The following is a 19,087-nucleotide window of genomic DNA, read 5'->3' on the forward strand; positions in this document are numbered from 1 at the left end:
TTGAAAGCAATAATAAGGTCATTATGAAACCCAGCAGCGATGAGGACTAAATGAAATTCAGTCCACTGCCACATCCAAGAGATTTATAGAAAACTGGGATATACCTTATATCCTAAAGTGTAAGGTTAACAAAAAATACTTAATGGGGCGATAACATGTCGACTCAAGTTTCTGTAATTGCTAAATAAACAGATTAGAAAGGGCCTTCTCTCTCTTCCAATAGGTTTTATTGTGTTTACCTTGAAAGGGGCTGTAGAAAACCATATCATTTAAACCATACAAAGCAAAGTGCTCTTATTTTCCATTCAAGGGCTAAATTATCAATTCAAAGTGAGCCACAGTAGCTTGACATGAGCTTATTATAGCCTCCACCTGTCCATGCGCTTACACTAATTAAACAGTCAATACATAATGTACTGTTCTCTCTGTTTGACCAGAGACTGGATGTATAGAGGAGTGATATGCAGTAGATGATCATATAACACGGGTCATATTTTGTGTTGTGTGTGTGCAGACACAGATTAATAGAAATTCATCAGAATATACGTATAGTGTGGAACTAAAGCGTCATACAAGCATAAATCAGTTTAAACAAAGGTTATCTTATTTCAAGAATTTCTTGTCTATTTACTGTAGGTTTTTTCTTGCTGAGTTTATCTTCCTCTTTTTCTTATTAGGTAACTGCTGTTTAATATAAATAATTAATGTAAATTTGTTTTTAACTTTGGGTGAGAGGGTGGAAGGAGGAGTATTTAATGATAAGAAAGCAGGTTGTGTATTATTAAAATTGTTTTCTGTACGTGGTTTGTTATTCAAAAATATTAGACAAATATGTATTAATTTATTTATGTGATGTCTTACTTCCCCCTCCTCCTCCATTTGCTCGGTGCATAATAACGCAGCTTCTGCAGGAGTGAGAAGTATGTGGGACAGCAGCATCCTGAAGATCTGAGGAACAGACGTGCGACTAAATTGTCTATGGCTGAAAAAGTCACCAGTTACGTGGAAACTCTGCGGAGATAAGATGGATGACATACTCTTTAAAAAAAAATTTAAACGGTGTCACTGAGCTGATCAGGGTTTTTCAACCTCTGCGTGTAAAGAAATCTCATTCAGCCTCTTGGATGAATGAATTCCAACATGCTGATTGTGGCAAATTGTAAATTTTATCTTCACAAACCCGAGATTTTTACTGGCAGTGCAACAAAAACGATTGGTATTGTGACATTGCCAAGATGCATTACGTCCAGAGTAACTGAATCTAGATTCAGGATTGTGTCCAAGTACTTTTTCCAAGAAAACACTTTCAGAGATTAAACAGACATTCACTTCACTGTTGGACAGAATCTAATTAGATCAATGTTTTAGTGTTATTACATTATTCATAATTATATTTGCTAATTACAACATTTGAGATGGATATCAAGTCATATAGTGTAGTGAACCAGGCAAGACTTTTCCTAAAAATAACTACAGGAAATACATCTCCAAAATCATCATGGTGCAGTTGTAATGAATTAAAATGTAAAAGAGAAAAACTCTCATCTGGTCACAAACGACGAGTAAAAACTCTTCAACACTTCCCACTCCAACTGCATCTGAATAAAATTAAATATTTAGGCTGCAGGATTCACTCTGTCGCATTATCCGGTATAATTTCTCTTTGCTGCCGTTTGAGGCCACAGATATGCAATAAAGCAAAAGAGCAGCACACAGAAGGGTCTAATGAAGGCGATCACGGAGATAAATAGCTCAGCAGAGTCAAAGCTACACAAGTCCAAGGGGATCCCAAACCCACAAGCAGTGAGAGCAGCACGATGGCTGCGTCTGATGGTGCAGCAGACTGAAGTGGACGCTGGCCTGACTTAGCCACAGTTGGTCTGGTGAAGATATATGGATGTTCCTGCAGATGGGACACAGAGATGTGAATCTCAGAGAATATTTATGACTGTACTTGTGGTTCTGCAAAGTGTCACTCTTTAATTATACATCACTGAGGACAGATTTTTTTTTTCCTAAAGCAGATGCTTTCTTTTGGCCTTGTTCTAATTATTACAGCTTGGCAAAGCAGCTGCACACGCACGGTGCTGAAAACAGATTTTCATCAACTATATCACACATGTTGTACTTAAAGACAAACGAAGAAGAAGACAGATTAAAAATTAAACAAGGAAATTCCAGTGTTGGAAATAGTACAAAAGTAAATGTATCTGCATTTTACTGTATTTATATTTGCAGCAACTTTTACTCCACTACATTTCCTCTAACTATCTTTGTTATTCGTTACTACAAAACAAAATCAGAAGAAGAAGAGTTGGTAATGGTCTGTTTATTTATACAGAGCTTTTCTAGTCTTGATGATCTTTCAAACCCATTCACACACTGCAACATAGGGTTAAGTGTCTTGCTCAAGGACACATATAGCCAGGAATTGAACCCACAACCTTACAGTGGAAAGACAACACGCTGCACCACTGAGCCACTATGGCTCAATCCTAACTCCTCACTTGTTTAAGTAGATTTTATATCAGAAAATGACTTTTGATATTTCAATGTCATATACTTTAAGAATATTAGAAAAAAGTGACTTCAACTTCAACCAAAGTCATGTTCTGGTAACTACTATACTTATACAAGACTGGCTATTTCATTCATTGACTAAAAGTCTGAATTTTATTGAATGCACCACAGTGAAACATCCCAGAATAGTCCCTGAGAGCAATTGGATTAGAAATGAAAGAAATACAACAATAGAAATGACCCCCAGGAAAGAAATAGGGCAACAAACCAACAACATTTAGTAAAAGGCATTAAGCATGCTCTAACCTAATTTTCCCCTAAACATAAAACTACACCCACAATAATAACTATCAATTAGTTCTTGTTTGGTTTAACTGTCTGTTTAAAAACCCTTTCAGACTAAAGACACAGGTAGCATCCGTATCTTACCACAGGTGGACAGATGAGACCGATGGGGTCAGAGAAACTGTTCACAATCATCTTTCCTCCCTCAGGCTGAAACTGTGAAGAAGGAAACACATTCATGTGAGACAAAAAGTTATCTTTGTAGTATCTTACATTGTTCAGCCTTTAACAAAAGGCACAGAGCCAGTGAAATTCATTGTTGTCACCATGTTGTTCCATAGCCCTTTGGCCAACTCTTCATGTCCCTTTATGGTGAAGTGGAAGCAGTCGTGAGTGAAGAAGGTCATATCAATCTTCCCGCTCTGCTCACGGACACAAAACAAACACACGAGTGTGAATCCATGCTTCCCTCTCTTATGATTCACTATCTGATATGTTGATATAATACTTTGGCCTTTGGAGAGAAAGAGAGAGAGAGAAAAGATATTACCGGGAGGCGGGGAGGGTCAGCGTGTTTGAGGAAGGGCTGGAGAACAACAGCAAAGTCATCCTTGAAGAAACGATCTCTGTAAAGCAGCTCCTCAAGTCTTTTCTTAGAATGGACACAACACAATCATTTTTCAATGTATTATTGGCAAACAAGCAAATATGACATCAACAATACTTCACTGATGGGTTTATGTTTATAAAAGTATACAAATACTCATAATACAAATTCAATAAAACTAGAGGTATATGGTAAACTGTACCTGGAACTCAAGATTGACCTCTACCAGGTCCTGTAGTTCAGGAGACTTGGCAACTGGGTCTATCAGACACGAACAGAAAGACCTGAATCAGGACGAAAACAAAAAAGATGTAGAAATCTGAACCAAACAACAATTTAACCAAAGACTTAAGACATAATTTAAGTCATTATTAGCTACACCCACTGCAGGGTTTGGCTTTAAAGCTACACTACATTAAAATGATATTATTTTGTTTTCACTTTGAAACTGCTAACAGTTTTTAAAACTACATCCAAGTCACTTTTAAATCTTTTATTTCTGTATGCATGTGTATATGAAGCAGTAGAATAGCTCGCAGTTGTGATGTCACAAGACTTTGTTCTTGAAAGTTCATACCATCAAAATGTAGTGCGGAACTTATAAATATCAACAAATGTCATTCAATGCATTGTCAAATCAGATCACACAATTCTGATTAAGTCATCAGTTGCACACAACTCTCTGTGCGTGTTTCTCAGGATAGCAGCGTTTAGAGCTTGTGTCACCCCGGCGACATTTCCGAGGCAAACAGGAAGTGATTTGTTATACTCAATACACTGAACAGGTTTGAGTATGACTTTAAAAAACAAGGAAGCTCCAACAAAGTTTCAGAAGTGAATGGTAATGTTTAAAAAACACGTTGTTTGATGGGATAAATGCTTAGTGCCCCTTCCTGCCCCTGTGCTGCTGTTGTACACAAACAGACGCTCTCTCAGTCAGGTCTGATAGTAGTGCTTGACAGAGCCCACTTCCAGATGAAAAACACAGCAAACAAATAATGTTACATTCTATCTGTTCACAAAGACCAACCAGGAGCAGAATAATAATATCAACAACAACAAAGAATTCTAAAAACCTACACACAACAACTTTAAAGTGGGATGTAAGAGATAAATGATAAATGTGAGCCTTCTAGTGTCAAACTCTTAATTTTCAAATGCGCTAACAATCAGCCAAGCGTCTCACCGTTGGAGCAGGCAGCCTGGAGTGGGCTTCTGTACCTCCCTCAAAGCTTGCATGGGCAGAATCTGAACCACGTTAACGATCATGCGAGGAACCTGCAGCACGACACAGCAGGGAGTGCAACGTGTTCTATACATCAGTGAATTCAAAAAATTAAATCAATCCAAACACGGTATGCCTTACATCTTACCTCGTTCATAAGCATTTCCAAGGAGACGGTCATATAGTGAACAAAGTTATCCACTGAATAAAGGGCCTGAAAAGAGGCTGCAGAGGTTAATTACATTCTGTCCGACTAATTTGCTACTGCTTTTCCTCAGACCATACACAACCCGGACAAAATTAACAAAAAGTCACATAATCTAATATTTCACTTAGTGTCCTGCTGTACAAGCCTGTGGGGTCAGTGTTCTGGGTTTAGCATCATAATAACCCTAAAAACAATGTGCAGCTGACTGCCTAAACATACTGAATAACTAGGTTTTTGTGGCATATTTTAAGACCACCTATGCTTGGAATCATTGGGAAGCACAAGACATCTTCTCACATGGATTGTCCACCACTGAGTCCAGACCTTAACCTCACTGAGGTTGTGCTCGAGTGAAGCAGTAGGCAAAAAAAAAATCAATGCAACTGTAGATTGAAATAAATGTTGTGACATTGCATAAGCTAATTAAAGCGATGCTGCAGCATTATTTGCAGATGACCAGTGTAAAAGAGGAGCCGACAGACCTTGTCTTTGCAGTAATCACAGATGTCATTCATGCCAATGAGGATGGTCAGAAGCTTCCAGTCCTCCTCGAAATTCACACCCTCAAGGAAGAGACAACAGGAGTCGGGTGTATGAATCAGATATTTCAGAATGAAGGTTGTTAAAAAAGCAGCTCACTCTATCAATGCACTCCACCATACCTCATAATCTCTCAGCGTGTCGATCAAATGTCTCGTCTGTCCAGGCAGATTGCTACAAGCAAACAGAAGAATAAAACGTCCTGGTGAGATTCACTGATGAATAAAAGAGGAAATGCATACACTATTGCGCTTAGCAGAAGCACCGTGAAGCCCAAAGACGTTAAACAGTTATGATATAATGGGTCATAAAATAAGCCAAGGAGACATAAAAGTGTAATGGTCCCTCTGGATCAACAGAGATTATTTCAACAGGTAAAAAACAAACAGTGTTCATCCCAGTGATGACAATTTACAAGGTGTTATGTCCAGTCACTGCCAGGTTGAAGCCAGTTGCACTGATATGAGCCTGCATCCCATGTATCGTCCTGCCAGAGGCCGCACCGACCAGATTGGGATTAAAAAGCTTGATGATGTCTGACACGCAAACAGTAAAGAGAAGAAAACCATGTCATGTTTTCTGTTCAGTAAACAGTATGTGGAGGTTTGACATGAGGTGTTCTTGAGGTGTTAGTAAATCCTCTTACTTGCCAAAGTAATAACATCCTGAAATGACCCGTAACCACCGATACTGTGGGATCCAGAAGGGGAAAAGAAAAGATTATTAATAGTGAAAATATGACAATAAACATTTCATATATATTTGAAAAAAGATTCCTGTAAAGTAATTATATATAGAAAATTAGACACTATTGTCAGAAATGTCAACACATTATTTGCTACCTCCACGAAACATGTCGGAACTCGATGGGAATCCCCAGGACAGTGGTGGCGTTGGCACCGATGCCTGTCTGCAAAAGAAATAAATACATTCTAAGAAAAGTAAAGATGACGTCATTATGATGCACAGGATCTGAGATATATATAAAGAAACCAGTGTCACTCTTTCATAAGAATAAACCGGGAATGAGTAACTCTTAGTCATCACAAGTTTAACTTTGTTTTTCTTTCCTCCATCCTCCACCTTCCTAACATTTCAAGATCCTACCACAAAAAATAATCTGCATATGTGTTTGACCCTTCCTGCATGAATCAACTGCAAACAGTAGATACGTGTCATACACTGTATTCCTCATCATGGAGCCAAGAAAACGAAATACAAATAACAAAATAACACCTACTGTCAGAGAATCTCCCAAGGCAGCAATGACTTTGATATCAGCCGCCTTCACAAATTCAACTGAAGTAAAAGTATGGAGAAATAAAACATGGAGACCGAGAGAGAGAAACAACATGAGAAACAGAGAAGCTTCAGCTGAGTTAAGTGATTTGTGGATATGATGATGGATGGGGGACAGAACCTGATGAGGGGACAGAGGGAGAAGGACTCATGTCTGGACACTGAAAAACAGGATGCTTGAAGTTCACGGGGCGAGTTTTCTCTGGAAATTCCTGGAAAAATAAATAGAGAGACAGATTAGACAGACCAATTATATCCTTAATTGTTGTGTACTAGAACTCAGCAAATCAAACAGATCTGTTCTGACCTTTGTTTCCTCCTTTTGAGACTTAAACTCACTGACATGCGTTGTTTGTCTTTAGTGTGTTACTTGTGCTTGTTGTGCACATACTCTGGTCACTTGTCACCACATGGAATTGTGTCTCTTGTCGTTAACGTAGATAACCGATTGTTACATAAAATGTGCTTGTTTTTGTCCATTTTGTGTGTCCATCAAGGCCCTTTGGTCATTGTGAGTTGACCAGACATGTTTAAATAACAAACAAAATCAGATGACAAACTAGATGTATGATCGATTCATGCTGAAGAATAAAACATGTGTAAACATTACCTTGTTGAGGGCCTCCTTGCTGTAGTGTCTAATCCCCTCCTCGTACTCCAACCACCAGTCGCTGCCTGACAGAGGATTATCAACAAGTTTTCACTTCAAAATAAACCAATCAACATTATCAATGAAGAAGAATCATTCTTAGTCCAAAAAAAAGGAAAAATCATAACCCCAGGAAAGCAGTAGGCTATTTAACTTCAAACTTCATCTAACTGTTTAATATAAACTGAAGTAGGTCACTACATTGCTGAAACAATAAATGCAGAAATGCTGCCTCACACGTGCTCTGTCCTCCTGCTTGTTCCAGCACTTACCTTTGACAGTGCAGGACACGAGCACACATGTTGCCACGGTGATCCACAGCCACTCCATAGTAGTGTCAATGGACTGCACAATGCCGTGCTCCGTTTTTTTACAACGCTGTCACTTTGTCGAGCCCTCCCTCCAAAGCTGAGTGACAAACAGTGGGTCCTCTGACAGCCATCTTTCAACGTTCAATCAGCGTCAACAGCAGCAAAATACCTCACCCAATCACGCATAACTCATCCCTTCATCTTTCCAACGCGTCATTGAAGGCATCGACACATTAACGAGAACGAAAAAAAACAGTCAAATTAAAAGTGACAAAACTAAATATCCATATATCATTTATTTCCTTATAAACTTGTATTTACTATAATAAAAATGCAGTCATCGCAACTCTGTTCACCAGTGTTTCATTTTAGCGACATCATGAATGTGAGAGCGGGTACAAACGCCTGAATGCAGAGACGCCAGTGTCATTGGAATCAGGAATCATTTGTCATCATACTGGAAAAAAAAAAAACCCAAAAACATTTGACTGTTCTTTCTTTGTCTTCATATACGTCATGCGGCACATCAGTTCCCAATAATTCCAACAACGTGTACATACGGTGTAACTGAAAACAATGGACCTAATAGAATAAACTGGGAAAGTGGGACATTTTTTATAAAACACTGTAACAAGGGCTTTATTCATTTCCCATCTAAAAGGTACCAATTAAGACTTATTTGAGCAAAAAGGAAATGCAGAGCACAGAGCTACAACATGAACTATTCTGAGGGGGTGGATATTCTCACAACAGCTGAAATTGGGTGAAAAAAAAAATTCTCTGAGAAGTGGAAACACTCCAAGTGTAAAGCCCTCGTATTTTGTGAGGCTGCTCTACTTTCTGCCTCAGCAAACATGAGGCTAAAATGACAAGAACATAGGAAACTGTTGAGTTCTCTTTTCTAAAACCAACAAATCAAAGCAAATTTATGGAGGAAGCGATCACAGGAATATACAGTAGTCGTCACTGCCCTATGCTTTCTTTCACAGGGCTGTGGACATTTGCTTTTCTACCTTTTGCTCTTAAAAATGAATTTCCACAAAGACTATGCACTCTGCTTCTCTCTGGAGTGAAAAAAACAACGTTCTATGTGAATTTTCAAACTGGATCCACATTAGAGGATTTGACAACAGCTTCTCAATGTCAATCTGTGTGCTGATCAAACAAGCATCTAGTCCAGCTCTTCCATCAGTTAAAGTAAACCAAATAAACATATTGCATGTGTTACTAACACTGAAAGAAAAAAGTTTCTGTGAATAACTAATAAATGCAACGCAAAACTGTTTCTTGAAAAAAAAAAAAGTGCCTAAAAATCAGCAACAACACCAGGGCTAGCAAATAAAATTATCTCCATTCACTTTTTTTATTTTAATTTCTGCACAAAATAATTGAAGCAGTTCAACTGTGTTTTTTTTTCTTAAAAAGGGAGAGTGAGGAAAAACCTAATGCACACATCAGACTCAGCTATGTTGATGAAAATTCCCTTGATCCATCAACTGCAAGACTATTTCCACGCTGAGGACCTTGGTGCTTCTGACAGCATCCTGTCGGGGGTCACAGACAAACAAGTCTGCGATTATCCATCTTCTCAACACTGTTCCGCAGCACTGACCATGAACACCTCTGCTCTAAAGCAAAGGACTGGATTTTAAATAAAGAAAACGAGTTGTGAGGCTGCACACTTCTGCAGCCATCTTTGTCTTTTTTCCAGTGAGTGAAGTGGAGCAGACAGAGAGAGAGGCACTCAAACTCCCGGGGTATCCAGCAGCTGCTTCGTGCAGTGGTGCCAACACAGCTCGAGTCTGTCTGTTCCTGTCCTTGCTCCGCCTAGCCTCCTCTCACTGTTGCTGCTGCTCCTCCTCCTCCTCCTCCACCTCCCCCTGAGCCAGGTCCTGGGCTTGCGTTTCTCCCTGATCCTGGGTCTCGTCCTGGGCCTGTGGCTGTGGCTGTTCCTGAGCAGGCCTGGCAGGCGGCGCTGGGACGGGTGCAGGTGCATGTGGACGAGGCGGCACTATGATTTGGTGCTGGCGCTGTCGGTAGGCAATGACGGTGCCCAAGAGTAGGGCGATGACAGTCATAAGGTAGAGGTCCCACTCTGGGCCAAGCAGCTGGTCCAGGTCCACCTGAGAAGTCAACTCATTCAACTGAGAGGAGCCAAGACCAAAAGGACAAAGACCATATTGAAAAAAAAAAAAAAACATGATTAATTTCACTTCGGCCTAATGAAGAAGTATTTAATGTGCTTAAGTGGGTTACAGCTCCAAGTCTCCATTTCAAAGCCAATTTGTCAGCTTAAAAATTTAAGTACTCACATTAAGATCCTGCAGGTACTGAAGTGTGTAAATCAGGCCGAGCTTACACAGAGCCAGAAACACTGGGACCTGAGCATCAGGGCTGGCTTCAGCAGCCATGTCGTAGAAACGCTTAGCTAAATGGATGTCCTGCAGAGAGCAAATCAGAATTACAAATCAGCCTGTGTATCTTCTCTGAATACAAGATCAGCCACTCCATTAACTACAACATATTGATCACCAAGTGTTAACAAAGCACTAATAAAAGATGAATAAAGATTAAGCTTAATGTTTAAGAGTCTGAGCTGAGACTCAGTGCCCACCTGCTTGATGCCCAGGCCTTTCTCATGCATGTAACCCAGGTTGAACATGGCCTGAGCACTGTGCTGCTGCTCTGATGCCAGCCTGTAGTGGATGACTGCCGTCTCATAGTCCACATCTGTCCCATAGCCATAGAAGTGGTAGTCCCCTAGTTTGATCCTAGCAACAGTGTAACCTGGGATAGAGAATAAACTGCATCAGCTTTCTTTCTACCCAGAGTAAAATAATTCAGCGAGCTTTCAGTCAAATCACAGATGAAGTCTCAATAGAAGAGAAAGGTTAAAGGCAACAAATAAATCTCACCGAGATGCAAAATTGATGAGGGACAGATGAGTGGACTCACCTTGAGCTGCAGCTCTTGTCCAGTGGAGCAAAGCACGAGGGTAAGTCTCATTGTCACTGAAGATCCTTATCCCTTCTGTTTGAATTAATTCAAAAATAATTCAATTGTTAGAATATTACATTTAAGAAAATGAGTGCTTTGACACGAAGGCATTCTTTACTACATTTGTTTGAGAAAACACATTGTGATTCAATAAGATGACCAAACAAAAATGGTCAACAACACCATCAGAGAGCAGTGAAGGCAACAAGGTGAAATTAAAAAGACTTTTGAGACCTTTTAAAAACCTCAAAAAGAATTAAGACCATTACTGGGGAAAAAGAAGTGTCACATACAAACAACTGCGGTATTTGTCCTCTTCCAGCCACCTTCCGTTAAATTTACATTTGCCCATAGTTCACCCTCCATTCCTCATCTTCAGATCCTTTCCTCACCGTGGCTCTCGAGCACAAACTGTCTTCTTCTACATTTTAATGGCGGTCATACTCACAGCGATAAACAGCACATACACACTAATGAATACATAACTACGTCCACGAGTCGGGACATTAAATACAGGTAAAATAAAACATTAAACTTGAACATTAAACCAATATGTTCATTCTGCCCGGAGAAATTTACTGCCTCACCTTGTAAAATTCCAAACTTTATATATCAATAATTAAATCTATGACATTTTAAGGATCCGCAGGGACCCTGATGATGTAAATGTTATGGTTTTTCTTACTCTGGTCTAGAATGAAGGCCACGTTGCTCTGGGCCACCTCGTAGCCCTGTTCAGCCAGCAGGAGGTACTGCACCAGTCCTGCATCAGTCTCACCCTCCTTATAGCTGCCATAGGCCATCATCAGACGCTCTGACCAGCGACCGCGTTCGCACACGTTCTTGAAAAGCTGCAGCACAGACAAAAGACACAAAAAGTGTGAAACAACAAACAAATTGAGTAATTTTATGCCTCTCTCACACGACGCCGTAAATAATGACTGTTAAACTAAAAGATCGGCTACATAATCAGCAGCATACGGGCAAAAATCGATGAGTTACTGCTGTATCACAGCAGAGAGATGCCCTCAATCTGTCCTCATGTCAGCATATAAAAAAAAAGAAAGGAGCGGCTCACCTCAACAGCAGTGTGGCACGAGCGCATCACACCAGTGCCAGTGGCGTGCATCTGGGCCAGATTGTAGAAGGCCAGGATGTGACCTGCCTGTGAGGCCAAGTTGAAGAACTTCAGTGCCTGTTTATAATCACGCTTCACACCAATTCCATCTGGTGAGCGAGAGGAAAGAAAAACAGTGAGGAGGTTTCATTCACCCTTATGGTCAATTTCAAGAACTTTTCAAGCACTTTCAAGTTTTTCCAGCAACCAACAGCTGTGGTATATTAAATACTTACACAAATATATACAGTGATACTCAACAGTATCAAAGAAAAATACATATTTTGTCCATCTAATAAGGTAAGTATTCAGCCAAATAGCCATTTGTCATGAAAGAAGTTACAATAATTATTATTATTATTATTATTATTATTATTATTATTATTATTAATAATAATAATAATAATAATAATAATAATAATAATAATAAAGTATTTCCAAGCACTTGAATTACTTTTCAAACATAAAAACAACATTCATATGAAAACATGTAAGGATTTCAAGCACTTCTACAAACTCTGGGAAAATATGTATTCAAGTCAACAGAAATTAAAATGATTTGAAGGATATAAAGATAACGAGACACTGACAGATTGGAAGAGACATGATATTATGATTTACCAGACAGATGGCAAAAAAAAAAATATGACAGGAGGCAACGGACAATGTGTGCAAAAATCACATACTCCAAACCCAGGTGCACATACACAGACACGCACACCATGTGTATGTTCACTAATTCCTCAACACTCACTGTAATACATGGTGCCCAGCTGGAGTTGTCCGTCCACCCAGCCCTGCTCTGCTGCCTTCTGGAAGTATTTCAGTGCCAGCTCATAGTTCTGAAGACACAAACACACAACTTTCAAAAGGCTGCTCTCACTTCAGCCTTCACACAAAGTGAAATCCTCATAAATTAAACTACTGAGAAACTCAGTAATTAACTACTGTTCTTAGTGCCAAAAAGCCTAAAGGATTCGGGTTCAAAAAGTCTGAAATAGATCATTGTACGTTTATCTTGTGTTAATGTACAGGCAAATTATGGGATCATGACCAGAAGAGGTTTCTTACCACTGGGACACCTCTTCCATATAGATAGGCCATTCCCAGGCCACTCTGTCCTACTGGATTACCCTGAATGGAAGAACAGATGAATAAATAAATGAAATAGACAGTTGAATGATGTGTGTCTGATGAGAAGGTAACAAACACGTGTTCTTTGGCAGAGGTATAAGGAGTCTTTTACAAGGAGAAGTGACTTTCTTCATTATTTATTCTTACCAGGTCTGAAGCCTTCTTGAAGTACTGCAGTGCTGTCTCGTTGTTTTGAGGGAGAAACTCACTGCCTTCCGAATACATCTGAGCCACACAAGGAACAAAGCTATGAAAACTTGATTCGAGTTTCTCCGTCATTTCTTATGCAATTCCATACATGAAACAAAAATGTGCATACCCCTAAAACCGCATACTAAGAAAATAGGAGTGCAGAATGATAAATAACAAAACAGATGACAAACAAAAACCAGTATAAATGGATGAAATAGCCCATGCCAGCCAATTATTTGATTTAATTTAACTGATGTAATGCCTTAAATACAAATCCGCTAAGCCACCTACAAGAGCACTGCCAGATTGTTGGCTTTCTTCATTTTGGACTGGATTGAGAGTGTCTTACTGCTCTCCAACTATCGCACTGTTTCTCCTACATTATGGGCAACATTTTCATAATATTTGCAAACACAGAAGTGACAGAGGAGTAACCTTATCAGATAAGACCAATGAACAACAAAAATAAAGTTGCATTTAACAAGAAATATAAAGTAAGTGACAGATTGATTAATTTCATCTCACCCACCTTGCCAAGGAAAGCCATAGCGTGTGTATTCCCTGCGTTTGCAGCCTGAGCGAAGTAGTCATACGCCCTCTGTTGGAGAGTAAGCATAATGAATATATTAGCTGGTGAAAAAATAACCCCAAACATAATATAAAGTGGTCTTCAAAAGAGAAGCTACCTGGTGATTTTGTTCAACTCCACGTCCTCCATGCAGATGAAGCTGACCCAATCCCACCTGAAGTGAAACAAAAACATATAAAATAATCTATGCAACTGACTAATTTACAACCAAAAACAATTACTACACTATAAAAACTTGTTATATATGAATTCTGGTGTTGATATGTCCACATAAAAGAAGATATTTTATTTCTCACATAGTGCAATAGTGAAAAAAGTTCTGCTCCAACACACCTGGTTCAGATGAACAACTCGTTATCAGGCTCCTGCAGAGCTTGATGACGAGCTGACCATTTGAATCAGGTGTGTTGGAGCAGGGCTACATCGAAAACATGCAGGGCAGTGTTCCCTGAGGACCAGGTTTGGGAAACACTGCAATAAGTAATGAATGACCATGTACCTGCACTTGTTTTTCAACTAAGACATGCCAGTTATTAGATTATAGAAAGCAACTGCACAACTGAAAAGCAGAAATTATGATATACACAGTGTATGGCAACACGGATGTGCTTCATGAAACCAAGAAATTCAAATTAGTTTTTGTTCATTTTCTATTACTCTATTTGCATAGGAAAGCAGCTGTCATTGTGACACTTTCTATACTGACTCTAAATTGCATTTAAGAGAAAATGTAAAAAAAAAAAAAGAGTGAGATTTGTTTTACCTGAGCTTGTACATCTCCTTTCTCAGCAAGGAACTGGTAGTATTGGATTAAGTCCTCCTCCAACATCCCGCTGGTGGACCCTGGATTCTCCACCTCATCCAGGAGTCTGACCCTCTGCACAGCCGAGCCCCCAGTCAGAGACACGTCGCTGGCCACTGGGAGAGGAGATAGAAAGCAGAGTAGAGAAACAGTGAGAGAAAAACTTATTATGAATTTATGTCTTCAGGCATCTGAATATCACACCTGATTATTACAATAATGAGTTAAGTGCAAGAAAATCTTACCCTGATTTGCCACAAGCCTATAGTGTGTTAGAGCTGACTCACAGCTCTGGGGGACACCCACACCTCCCCAGTATCTGTAGCCCTAATAAGACAAGCGAGAAAAGCTTTCTTAAAATGTAATAGATTCAATATGCAACTGTAATTTATTCTTTGACTGATCTATGGACTTACCAGAATCATATGAGCTACCAAATTCCCACCGAGAGCACTGAAGGTATAGTAAACCAAGGCCTGAAATACAAGACTTATGTGAGCAATTGTTGGAAATGAGTCAGAAATTGCATTACTTTGGAGGTAAATAACAACTTGCATATAAATGAAGTCATACAGACAAAAACAAAACAAATACAGACATATACAACACCTTAGCTTGACTTGAGTTAACTCCAAGTCCTGCAGCATACAGAAAGCCAAGAGCCTTTGAAAAACAAAGCACAGCGTTATACATTATGATTATCTTGAACACATGAAGAATTTAAGATGTCAGGTCACAATTTTTTATCATTTTGCAATGCACTGGAAATCACAGTGATTATCCATGGTCTGTCTTTTGGGTTCTTCCTCATACAGATTATTATCTAATTGACATTGGTATATGAATAATAAGATTCCTTTGCTATTCAATGATTTAAAGATAGAATTCAATAATCTAGTAGAGGAGAGAACATTTTTATGTGGCAGGTAAGTGTGTCTGACAAGTGGACACATTTGTATAGATGTGATTCAGTCCCAGTGTAAGCTTTAGCAGTTTCCACAATAAAAACATTGTCAAAAGGTTAATGTACCATCTGAGCTTTGGGTGAGCCGTCGATGGCGAGCTTCTCAAATATTTCTTTGGCCTTGGTGATGTTCTGGTTCATGTAATCTCCAAACAGCATGGCGTAGGCCACTTTCTCCATGGCTTTCTGATGACCCTTCTCTGCTACTTTGAGCAGCTTTTCATACAACCTGGTTAGAGTGAGTGTTTGCATTAGCAGAGGTGAGGTGGAGGAATGGTGGTGCCACTGTGTGATATTTTAAAATAATGTGTACACAAAAACTATTGTGACATCCATTGCAAATATGGATGTGGTAACTACATTCACCTGGTAACAAATCAAATTAAATGAAAAAACTGAACTGAGAAGCTAAAGCTTGCAGATGAAGATAAAAGCAAAATGAAACCTTTTGTTGTGCACACTGTGTGTGCTTCTTACAACAGTACAGTAAAGCAGAAAGAAGTAACTCACTCTTTTTTCTGTGTCCTCCTGGTGGTGATATTGAGCATGCGCAGGACAGTCTGATACTGCTCTTCAGCCTCCTCTGCCTGCAGTCTCTGCTGTGCCTGCTCATCCGCTATTGGAAAGAGAGGAGAAGCCAATAAGAACATACAGATCAAATAAACAGCAAGAAAGGTTAAAGGTATGAATCAGCTTTCATAATTAGTTTCAGAGCTTTTAACTGAAGACTTACTTTCACAAAACCCCCACTTTTTATCCTGGTCATAATCAAAGGTTGTGGCGCACCACAGCCGTCCGTCACCCCGTCCATCAGTGGTACAATCCCTGTACTCCTTCCGCTGAAATAAGTATGGGAAGACACAGGGCTCTCCATGGGCTGTACCTCCATTCACCACTGGAACTGTACAAAATTATAGTAAAAAAAATGTGTGTAAAACACTTGAAAATAACACAGAGTATATCAAATTAAAACCTTTATCCAAGGTTTATAAATCCTCCCAAATGAAGTTTGATATAACGTGCAAGAAGCCAGTAAGAAAACTGGTTAACAATCCCCAAGTATAATGATGTAACTGACTGCAAGACGAGCCACAGGTGCACAGCACAGTTAATTTCTCAGGGGGTTTAACCATTCACTCTATCTGGTGCTGCCTTGAAACCACATGTGTGCTATTGCTTAGAGTCAGCAATACTGATGAGAGATTAACAAATAATAATAAAAAGATTCAATGTCACAAAAACAAGGCAATACCCATTCTTAAAAAACAGATGTGATTTAAGATATTCATTTCCTTCAAAAATCACACTGCTCTTCTGGGTTTTAATTAGACAGGTGCCATCTCTGTCTCTCACAGTCATATCTGCTAGTTACAGCAACAAAGAGCCTCTGTTCTACTGTTACAATGGAAAGGCACAAAAACCCACCTTATAACATGAAGTACATAAAAGAAAACATGTTTTTGAGTTGTGTGGGTAGATGCACAAGGTTAACAGTCCTCACATGTCATTAATTATTTACAGCTCATTGTTCCGAGTTTAAATGTTAGTCTTTACCCTCTTTAGGTTTCTCCTCAGGTGGAGGAGGCTGGTCAGGGAGGTCCTCTTTCTCCTCTCCCTCCAGTCCTTCTACAGGTGAAGATTTCTCCTCTTCTGTGTGTGAGGTTTCATGACCAGAGGCCACAGAGGCACTTGCCACAATTACTGACGACACCAGATGTACGTCCTCCTCTTCATTTTCGGGGTCGTGATAAGACTATAAAAAATGGGGGAACCAAATGCACATTAAAAAAAAGGAATAAAATAAGCACATTAATTTGTCATATCTGATATCTCCTATACTTGTCCAGTCACATTACAAAATGTCAGCAATGTACCAAGTGTTTACATGATGTATAAGTTTTTCAGATAATATTTTTTTAGTTTTTGCTCTTTATGACATTTGATTCAAGGATTTTAACTTTAATTTACATTATATCTCAAAGAGTGTAGAGCTGAAACGATTAATCGATGAATCAATTATTAATCGATTACTAAATAAATCGACAACTATTTTGATAATCAAATAATCGGTTTGAAGCTTTGTTCATGATTAAAACAAGATTTCCGAATGTTTAAGCTTCTTAAATGTAAATATTATTTATTTGCTCTGGATAACAAAGAAATCATTAAAAGTCAATCATTTTGCTTTGAGGACAAAACAAGACATTTGAGAACATCATCATTTCCAGGTTTGTCAAACACTGATCAACATTTTTAAAGGTTTTCTGATATTCTGAACACCAAACGATTAATCGAGAAAATAATAGACAGATTAATCGATTATAAAAATAATCTTTATTTGCAACTCTAAAAGAGTGCTTCACAGTGCAATAGATATATTAGCACACACCGTTTAATATTGTTATTAAAGAAAATTGGATTGCAAATGTATCGTTATTAATTTTTTCTCCAGCCCCAAGTATATTATGAACAAACCTGCTCTTATTGAAATTTATATGCGAGTGGTTTACATATAAAAAGTTAGGGAAACACTGCTTTAACCAATATCAAATGCCGTTTAACATACCTTCAGCTCTGGACCGTCATTTCCGTCTTGCTCCTCATCTGAAAAGTTTCAACAATGCAGCACTTAAATCAATAATTTTAAGATACGTGAACCTGTTCTGAGCACACAAACAGTTGGCAGCCTACAATATCAAATACAAACACTTCAAATGGCAAATGAGTACAGCAAAACCGCGGTACTTACCAGATGTTATTACTGTGACGAAGACGATCAGCAGAATGGTGAACAAATAAAATGTTCTCGTTGTCTTTAAACACCTTTTTAAATCCATAGCTTATAATGACAGGCTAACAATATGCTAGCTGTAGCTGTTGATGTTGCTATATCTAACACCAAACATTCAGGTAGAGCTGAGATCCACTGTGGTTAGAAGCATAAATAAATATACACGAGCACACTGACCAGAGGAAATAAAACCCAATTCCCTTTGGTGTCACTAACTTCGTTAGTTATAGCTGCTGTAGCTGTCAGACAAGCTAACAAATTCCAATGCAAAGCTAAGCTAGTCAACTGGCTAAAAAGACGTTGAGCTACAACGCCAGGGCCACTCAAAGACCCAACAAACCGCACCCTCTTTGTGACCAAACTCCTTGGACAACCCGAGTACCTTTAAGTTCTACAAAATATTCAAGGTTAAAGACGAAGATCTGGAAAAACAAAAGCGTTTAGTTGGTATTGCCCAGACACTATTTAGCTAGCCATGTTAAGCCCTACTACTGGCAGACACTTCCTATTCTCGACATTTGACCAATCAGAACGCGTATAATTTAACAGTAGCCAATGAGCGTGGACCAAAGACGTGTCAGCCTATCATGTGTGTACACAAATGTATTTCTCGTTGATGGGCTCGTCCACGACATCACAACACGTTGGGGAGATGCAGTTGGTTGCGATAGCAAAAAAAGGAAAAAAGCCTCTTGTATGTGTATGTAATTTTACTAAAATTAAACATGAAACCTTCTCCTGTTATTTATATTATCATTTAGAATCTATCTATCTATGGATCAAAATGATATCCAGTGATTTTTGGAATTCGTACTCTGCACACCAAAATACACTATAAAGGTCATTTACAAACAACG

General features: G+C 39.0%; 2 protein-coding genes across 2 annotated transcripts; both read right to left on the bottom strand.

The window, feature by feature from the left end:
- Positions 1-210: 210 nt before the first annotated feature.
- On the bottom strand, positions 211-7,681 carry si:dkey-177p2.18 (phospholipase B1, membrane-associated). The gene is made up of 16 exons (XM_044049175.1): positions 7,606-7,681; positions 7,295-7,359; positions 6,806-6,896; positions 6,626-6,684; positions 6,228-6,295; positions 6,032-6,075; positions 5,801-5,921; positions 5,508-5,559; positions 5,328-5,408; positions 4,786-4,851; positions 4,599-4,690; positions 3,615-3,696; positions 3,356-3,457; positions 3,132-3,227; positions 2,950-3,021; positions 211-1,903 (listed from the first exon to the last, which is right to left on the bottom strand). Exons 1-16 carry the CDS (start codon positions 7,661-7,663, stop codon positions 1,736-1,738), a joined length of 1,317 nt encoding a protein of 438 aa, XP_043905110.1. The 5' UTR covers positions 7,664-7,681; the 3' UTR covers positions 211-1,735.
- A 240-nt stretch (positions 7,682-7,921) lies between these two features.
- Positions 7,922-18,732, bottom strand: sel1l (SEL1L adaptor subunit of ERAD E3 ubiquitin ligase). Its single transcript, XM_044049174.1, has 21 exons — positions 18,189-18,732; positions 18,006-18,043; positions 16,994-17,192; positions 16,173-16,340; positions 15,950-16,055; positions 15,506-15,668; positions 15,085-15,138; positions 14,892-14,951; positions 14,721-14,802; positions 14,437-14,591; positions 13,771-13,827; positions 13,614-13,682; positions 13,040-13,117; positions 12,830-12,892; positions 12,513-12,600; positions 11,720-11,868; positions 11,327-11,492; positions 10,600-10,674; positions 10,259-10,431; positions 9,957-10,085; positions 7,922-9,788 (listed from the first exon to the last, which is right to left on the bottom strand). Exons 1-21 carry the CDS (start codon positions 18,274-18,276, stop codon positions 9,483-9,485), a joined length of 2,466 nt encoding a protein of 821 aa, XP_043905109.1. The 5' UTR covers positions 18,277-18,732; the 3' UTR covers positions 7,922-9,482.
- Between the last annotated feature and the right edge of the window lie 355 nt (positions 18,733-19,087).

Source organism: Solea senegalensis, linkage group LG17, assembly GCF_019176455.1.
Source record: "Solea senegalensis isolate Sse05_10M linkage group LG17, IFAPA_SoseM_1, whole genome shotgun sequence".
Classification (NCBI taxonomy): domain Eukaryota; kingdom Metazoa; phylum Chordata; class Actinopteri; order Pleuronectiformes; family Soleidae; genus Solea; species Solea senegalensis.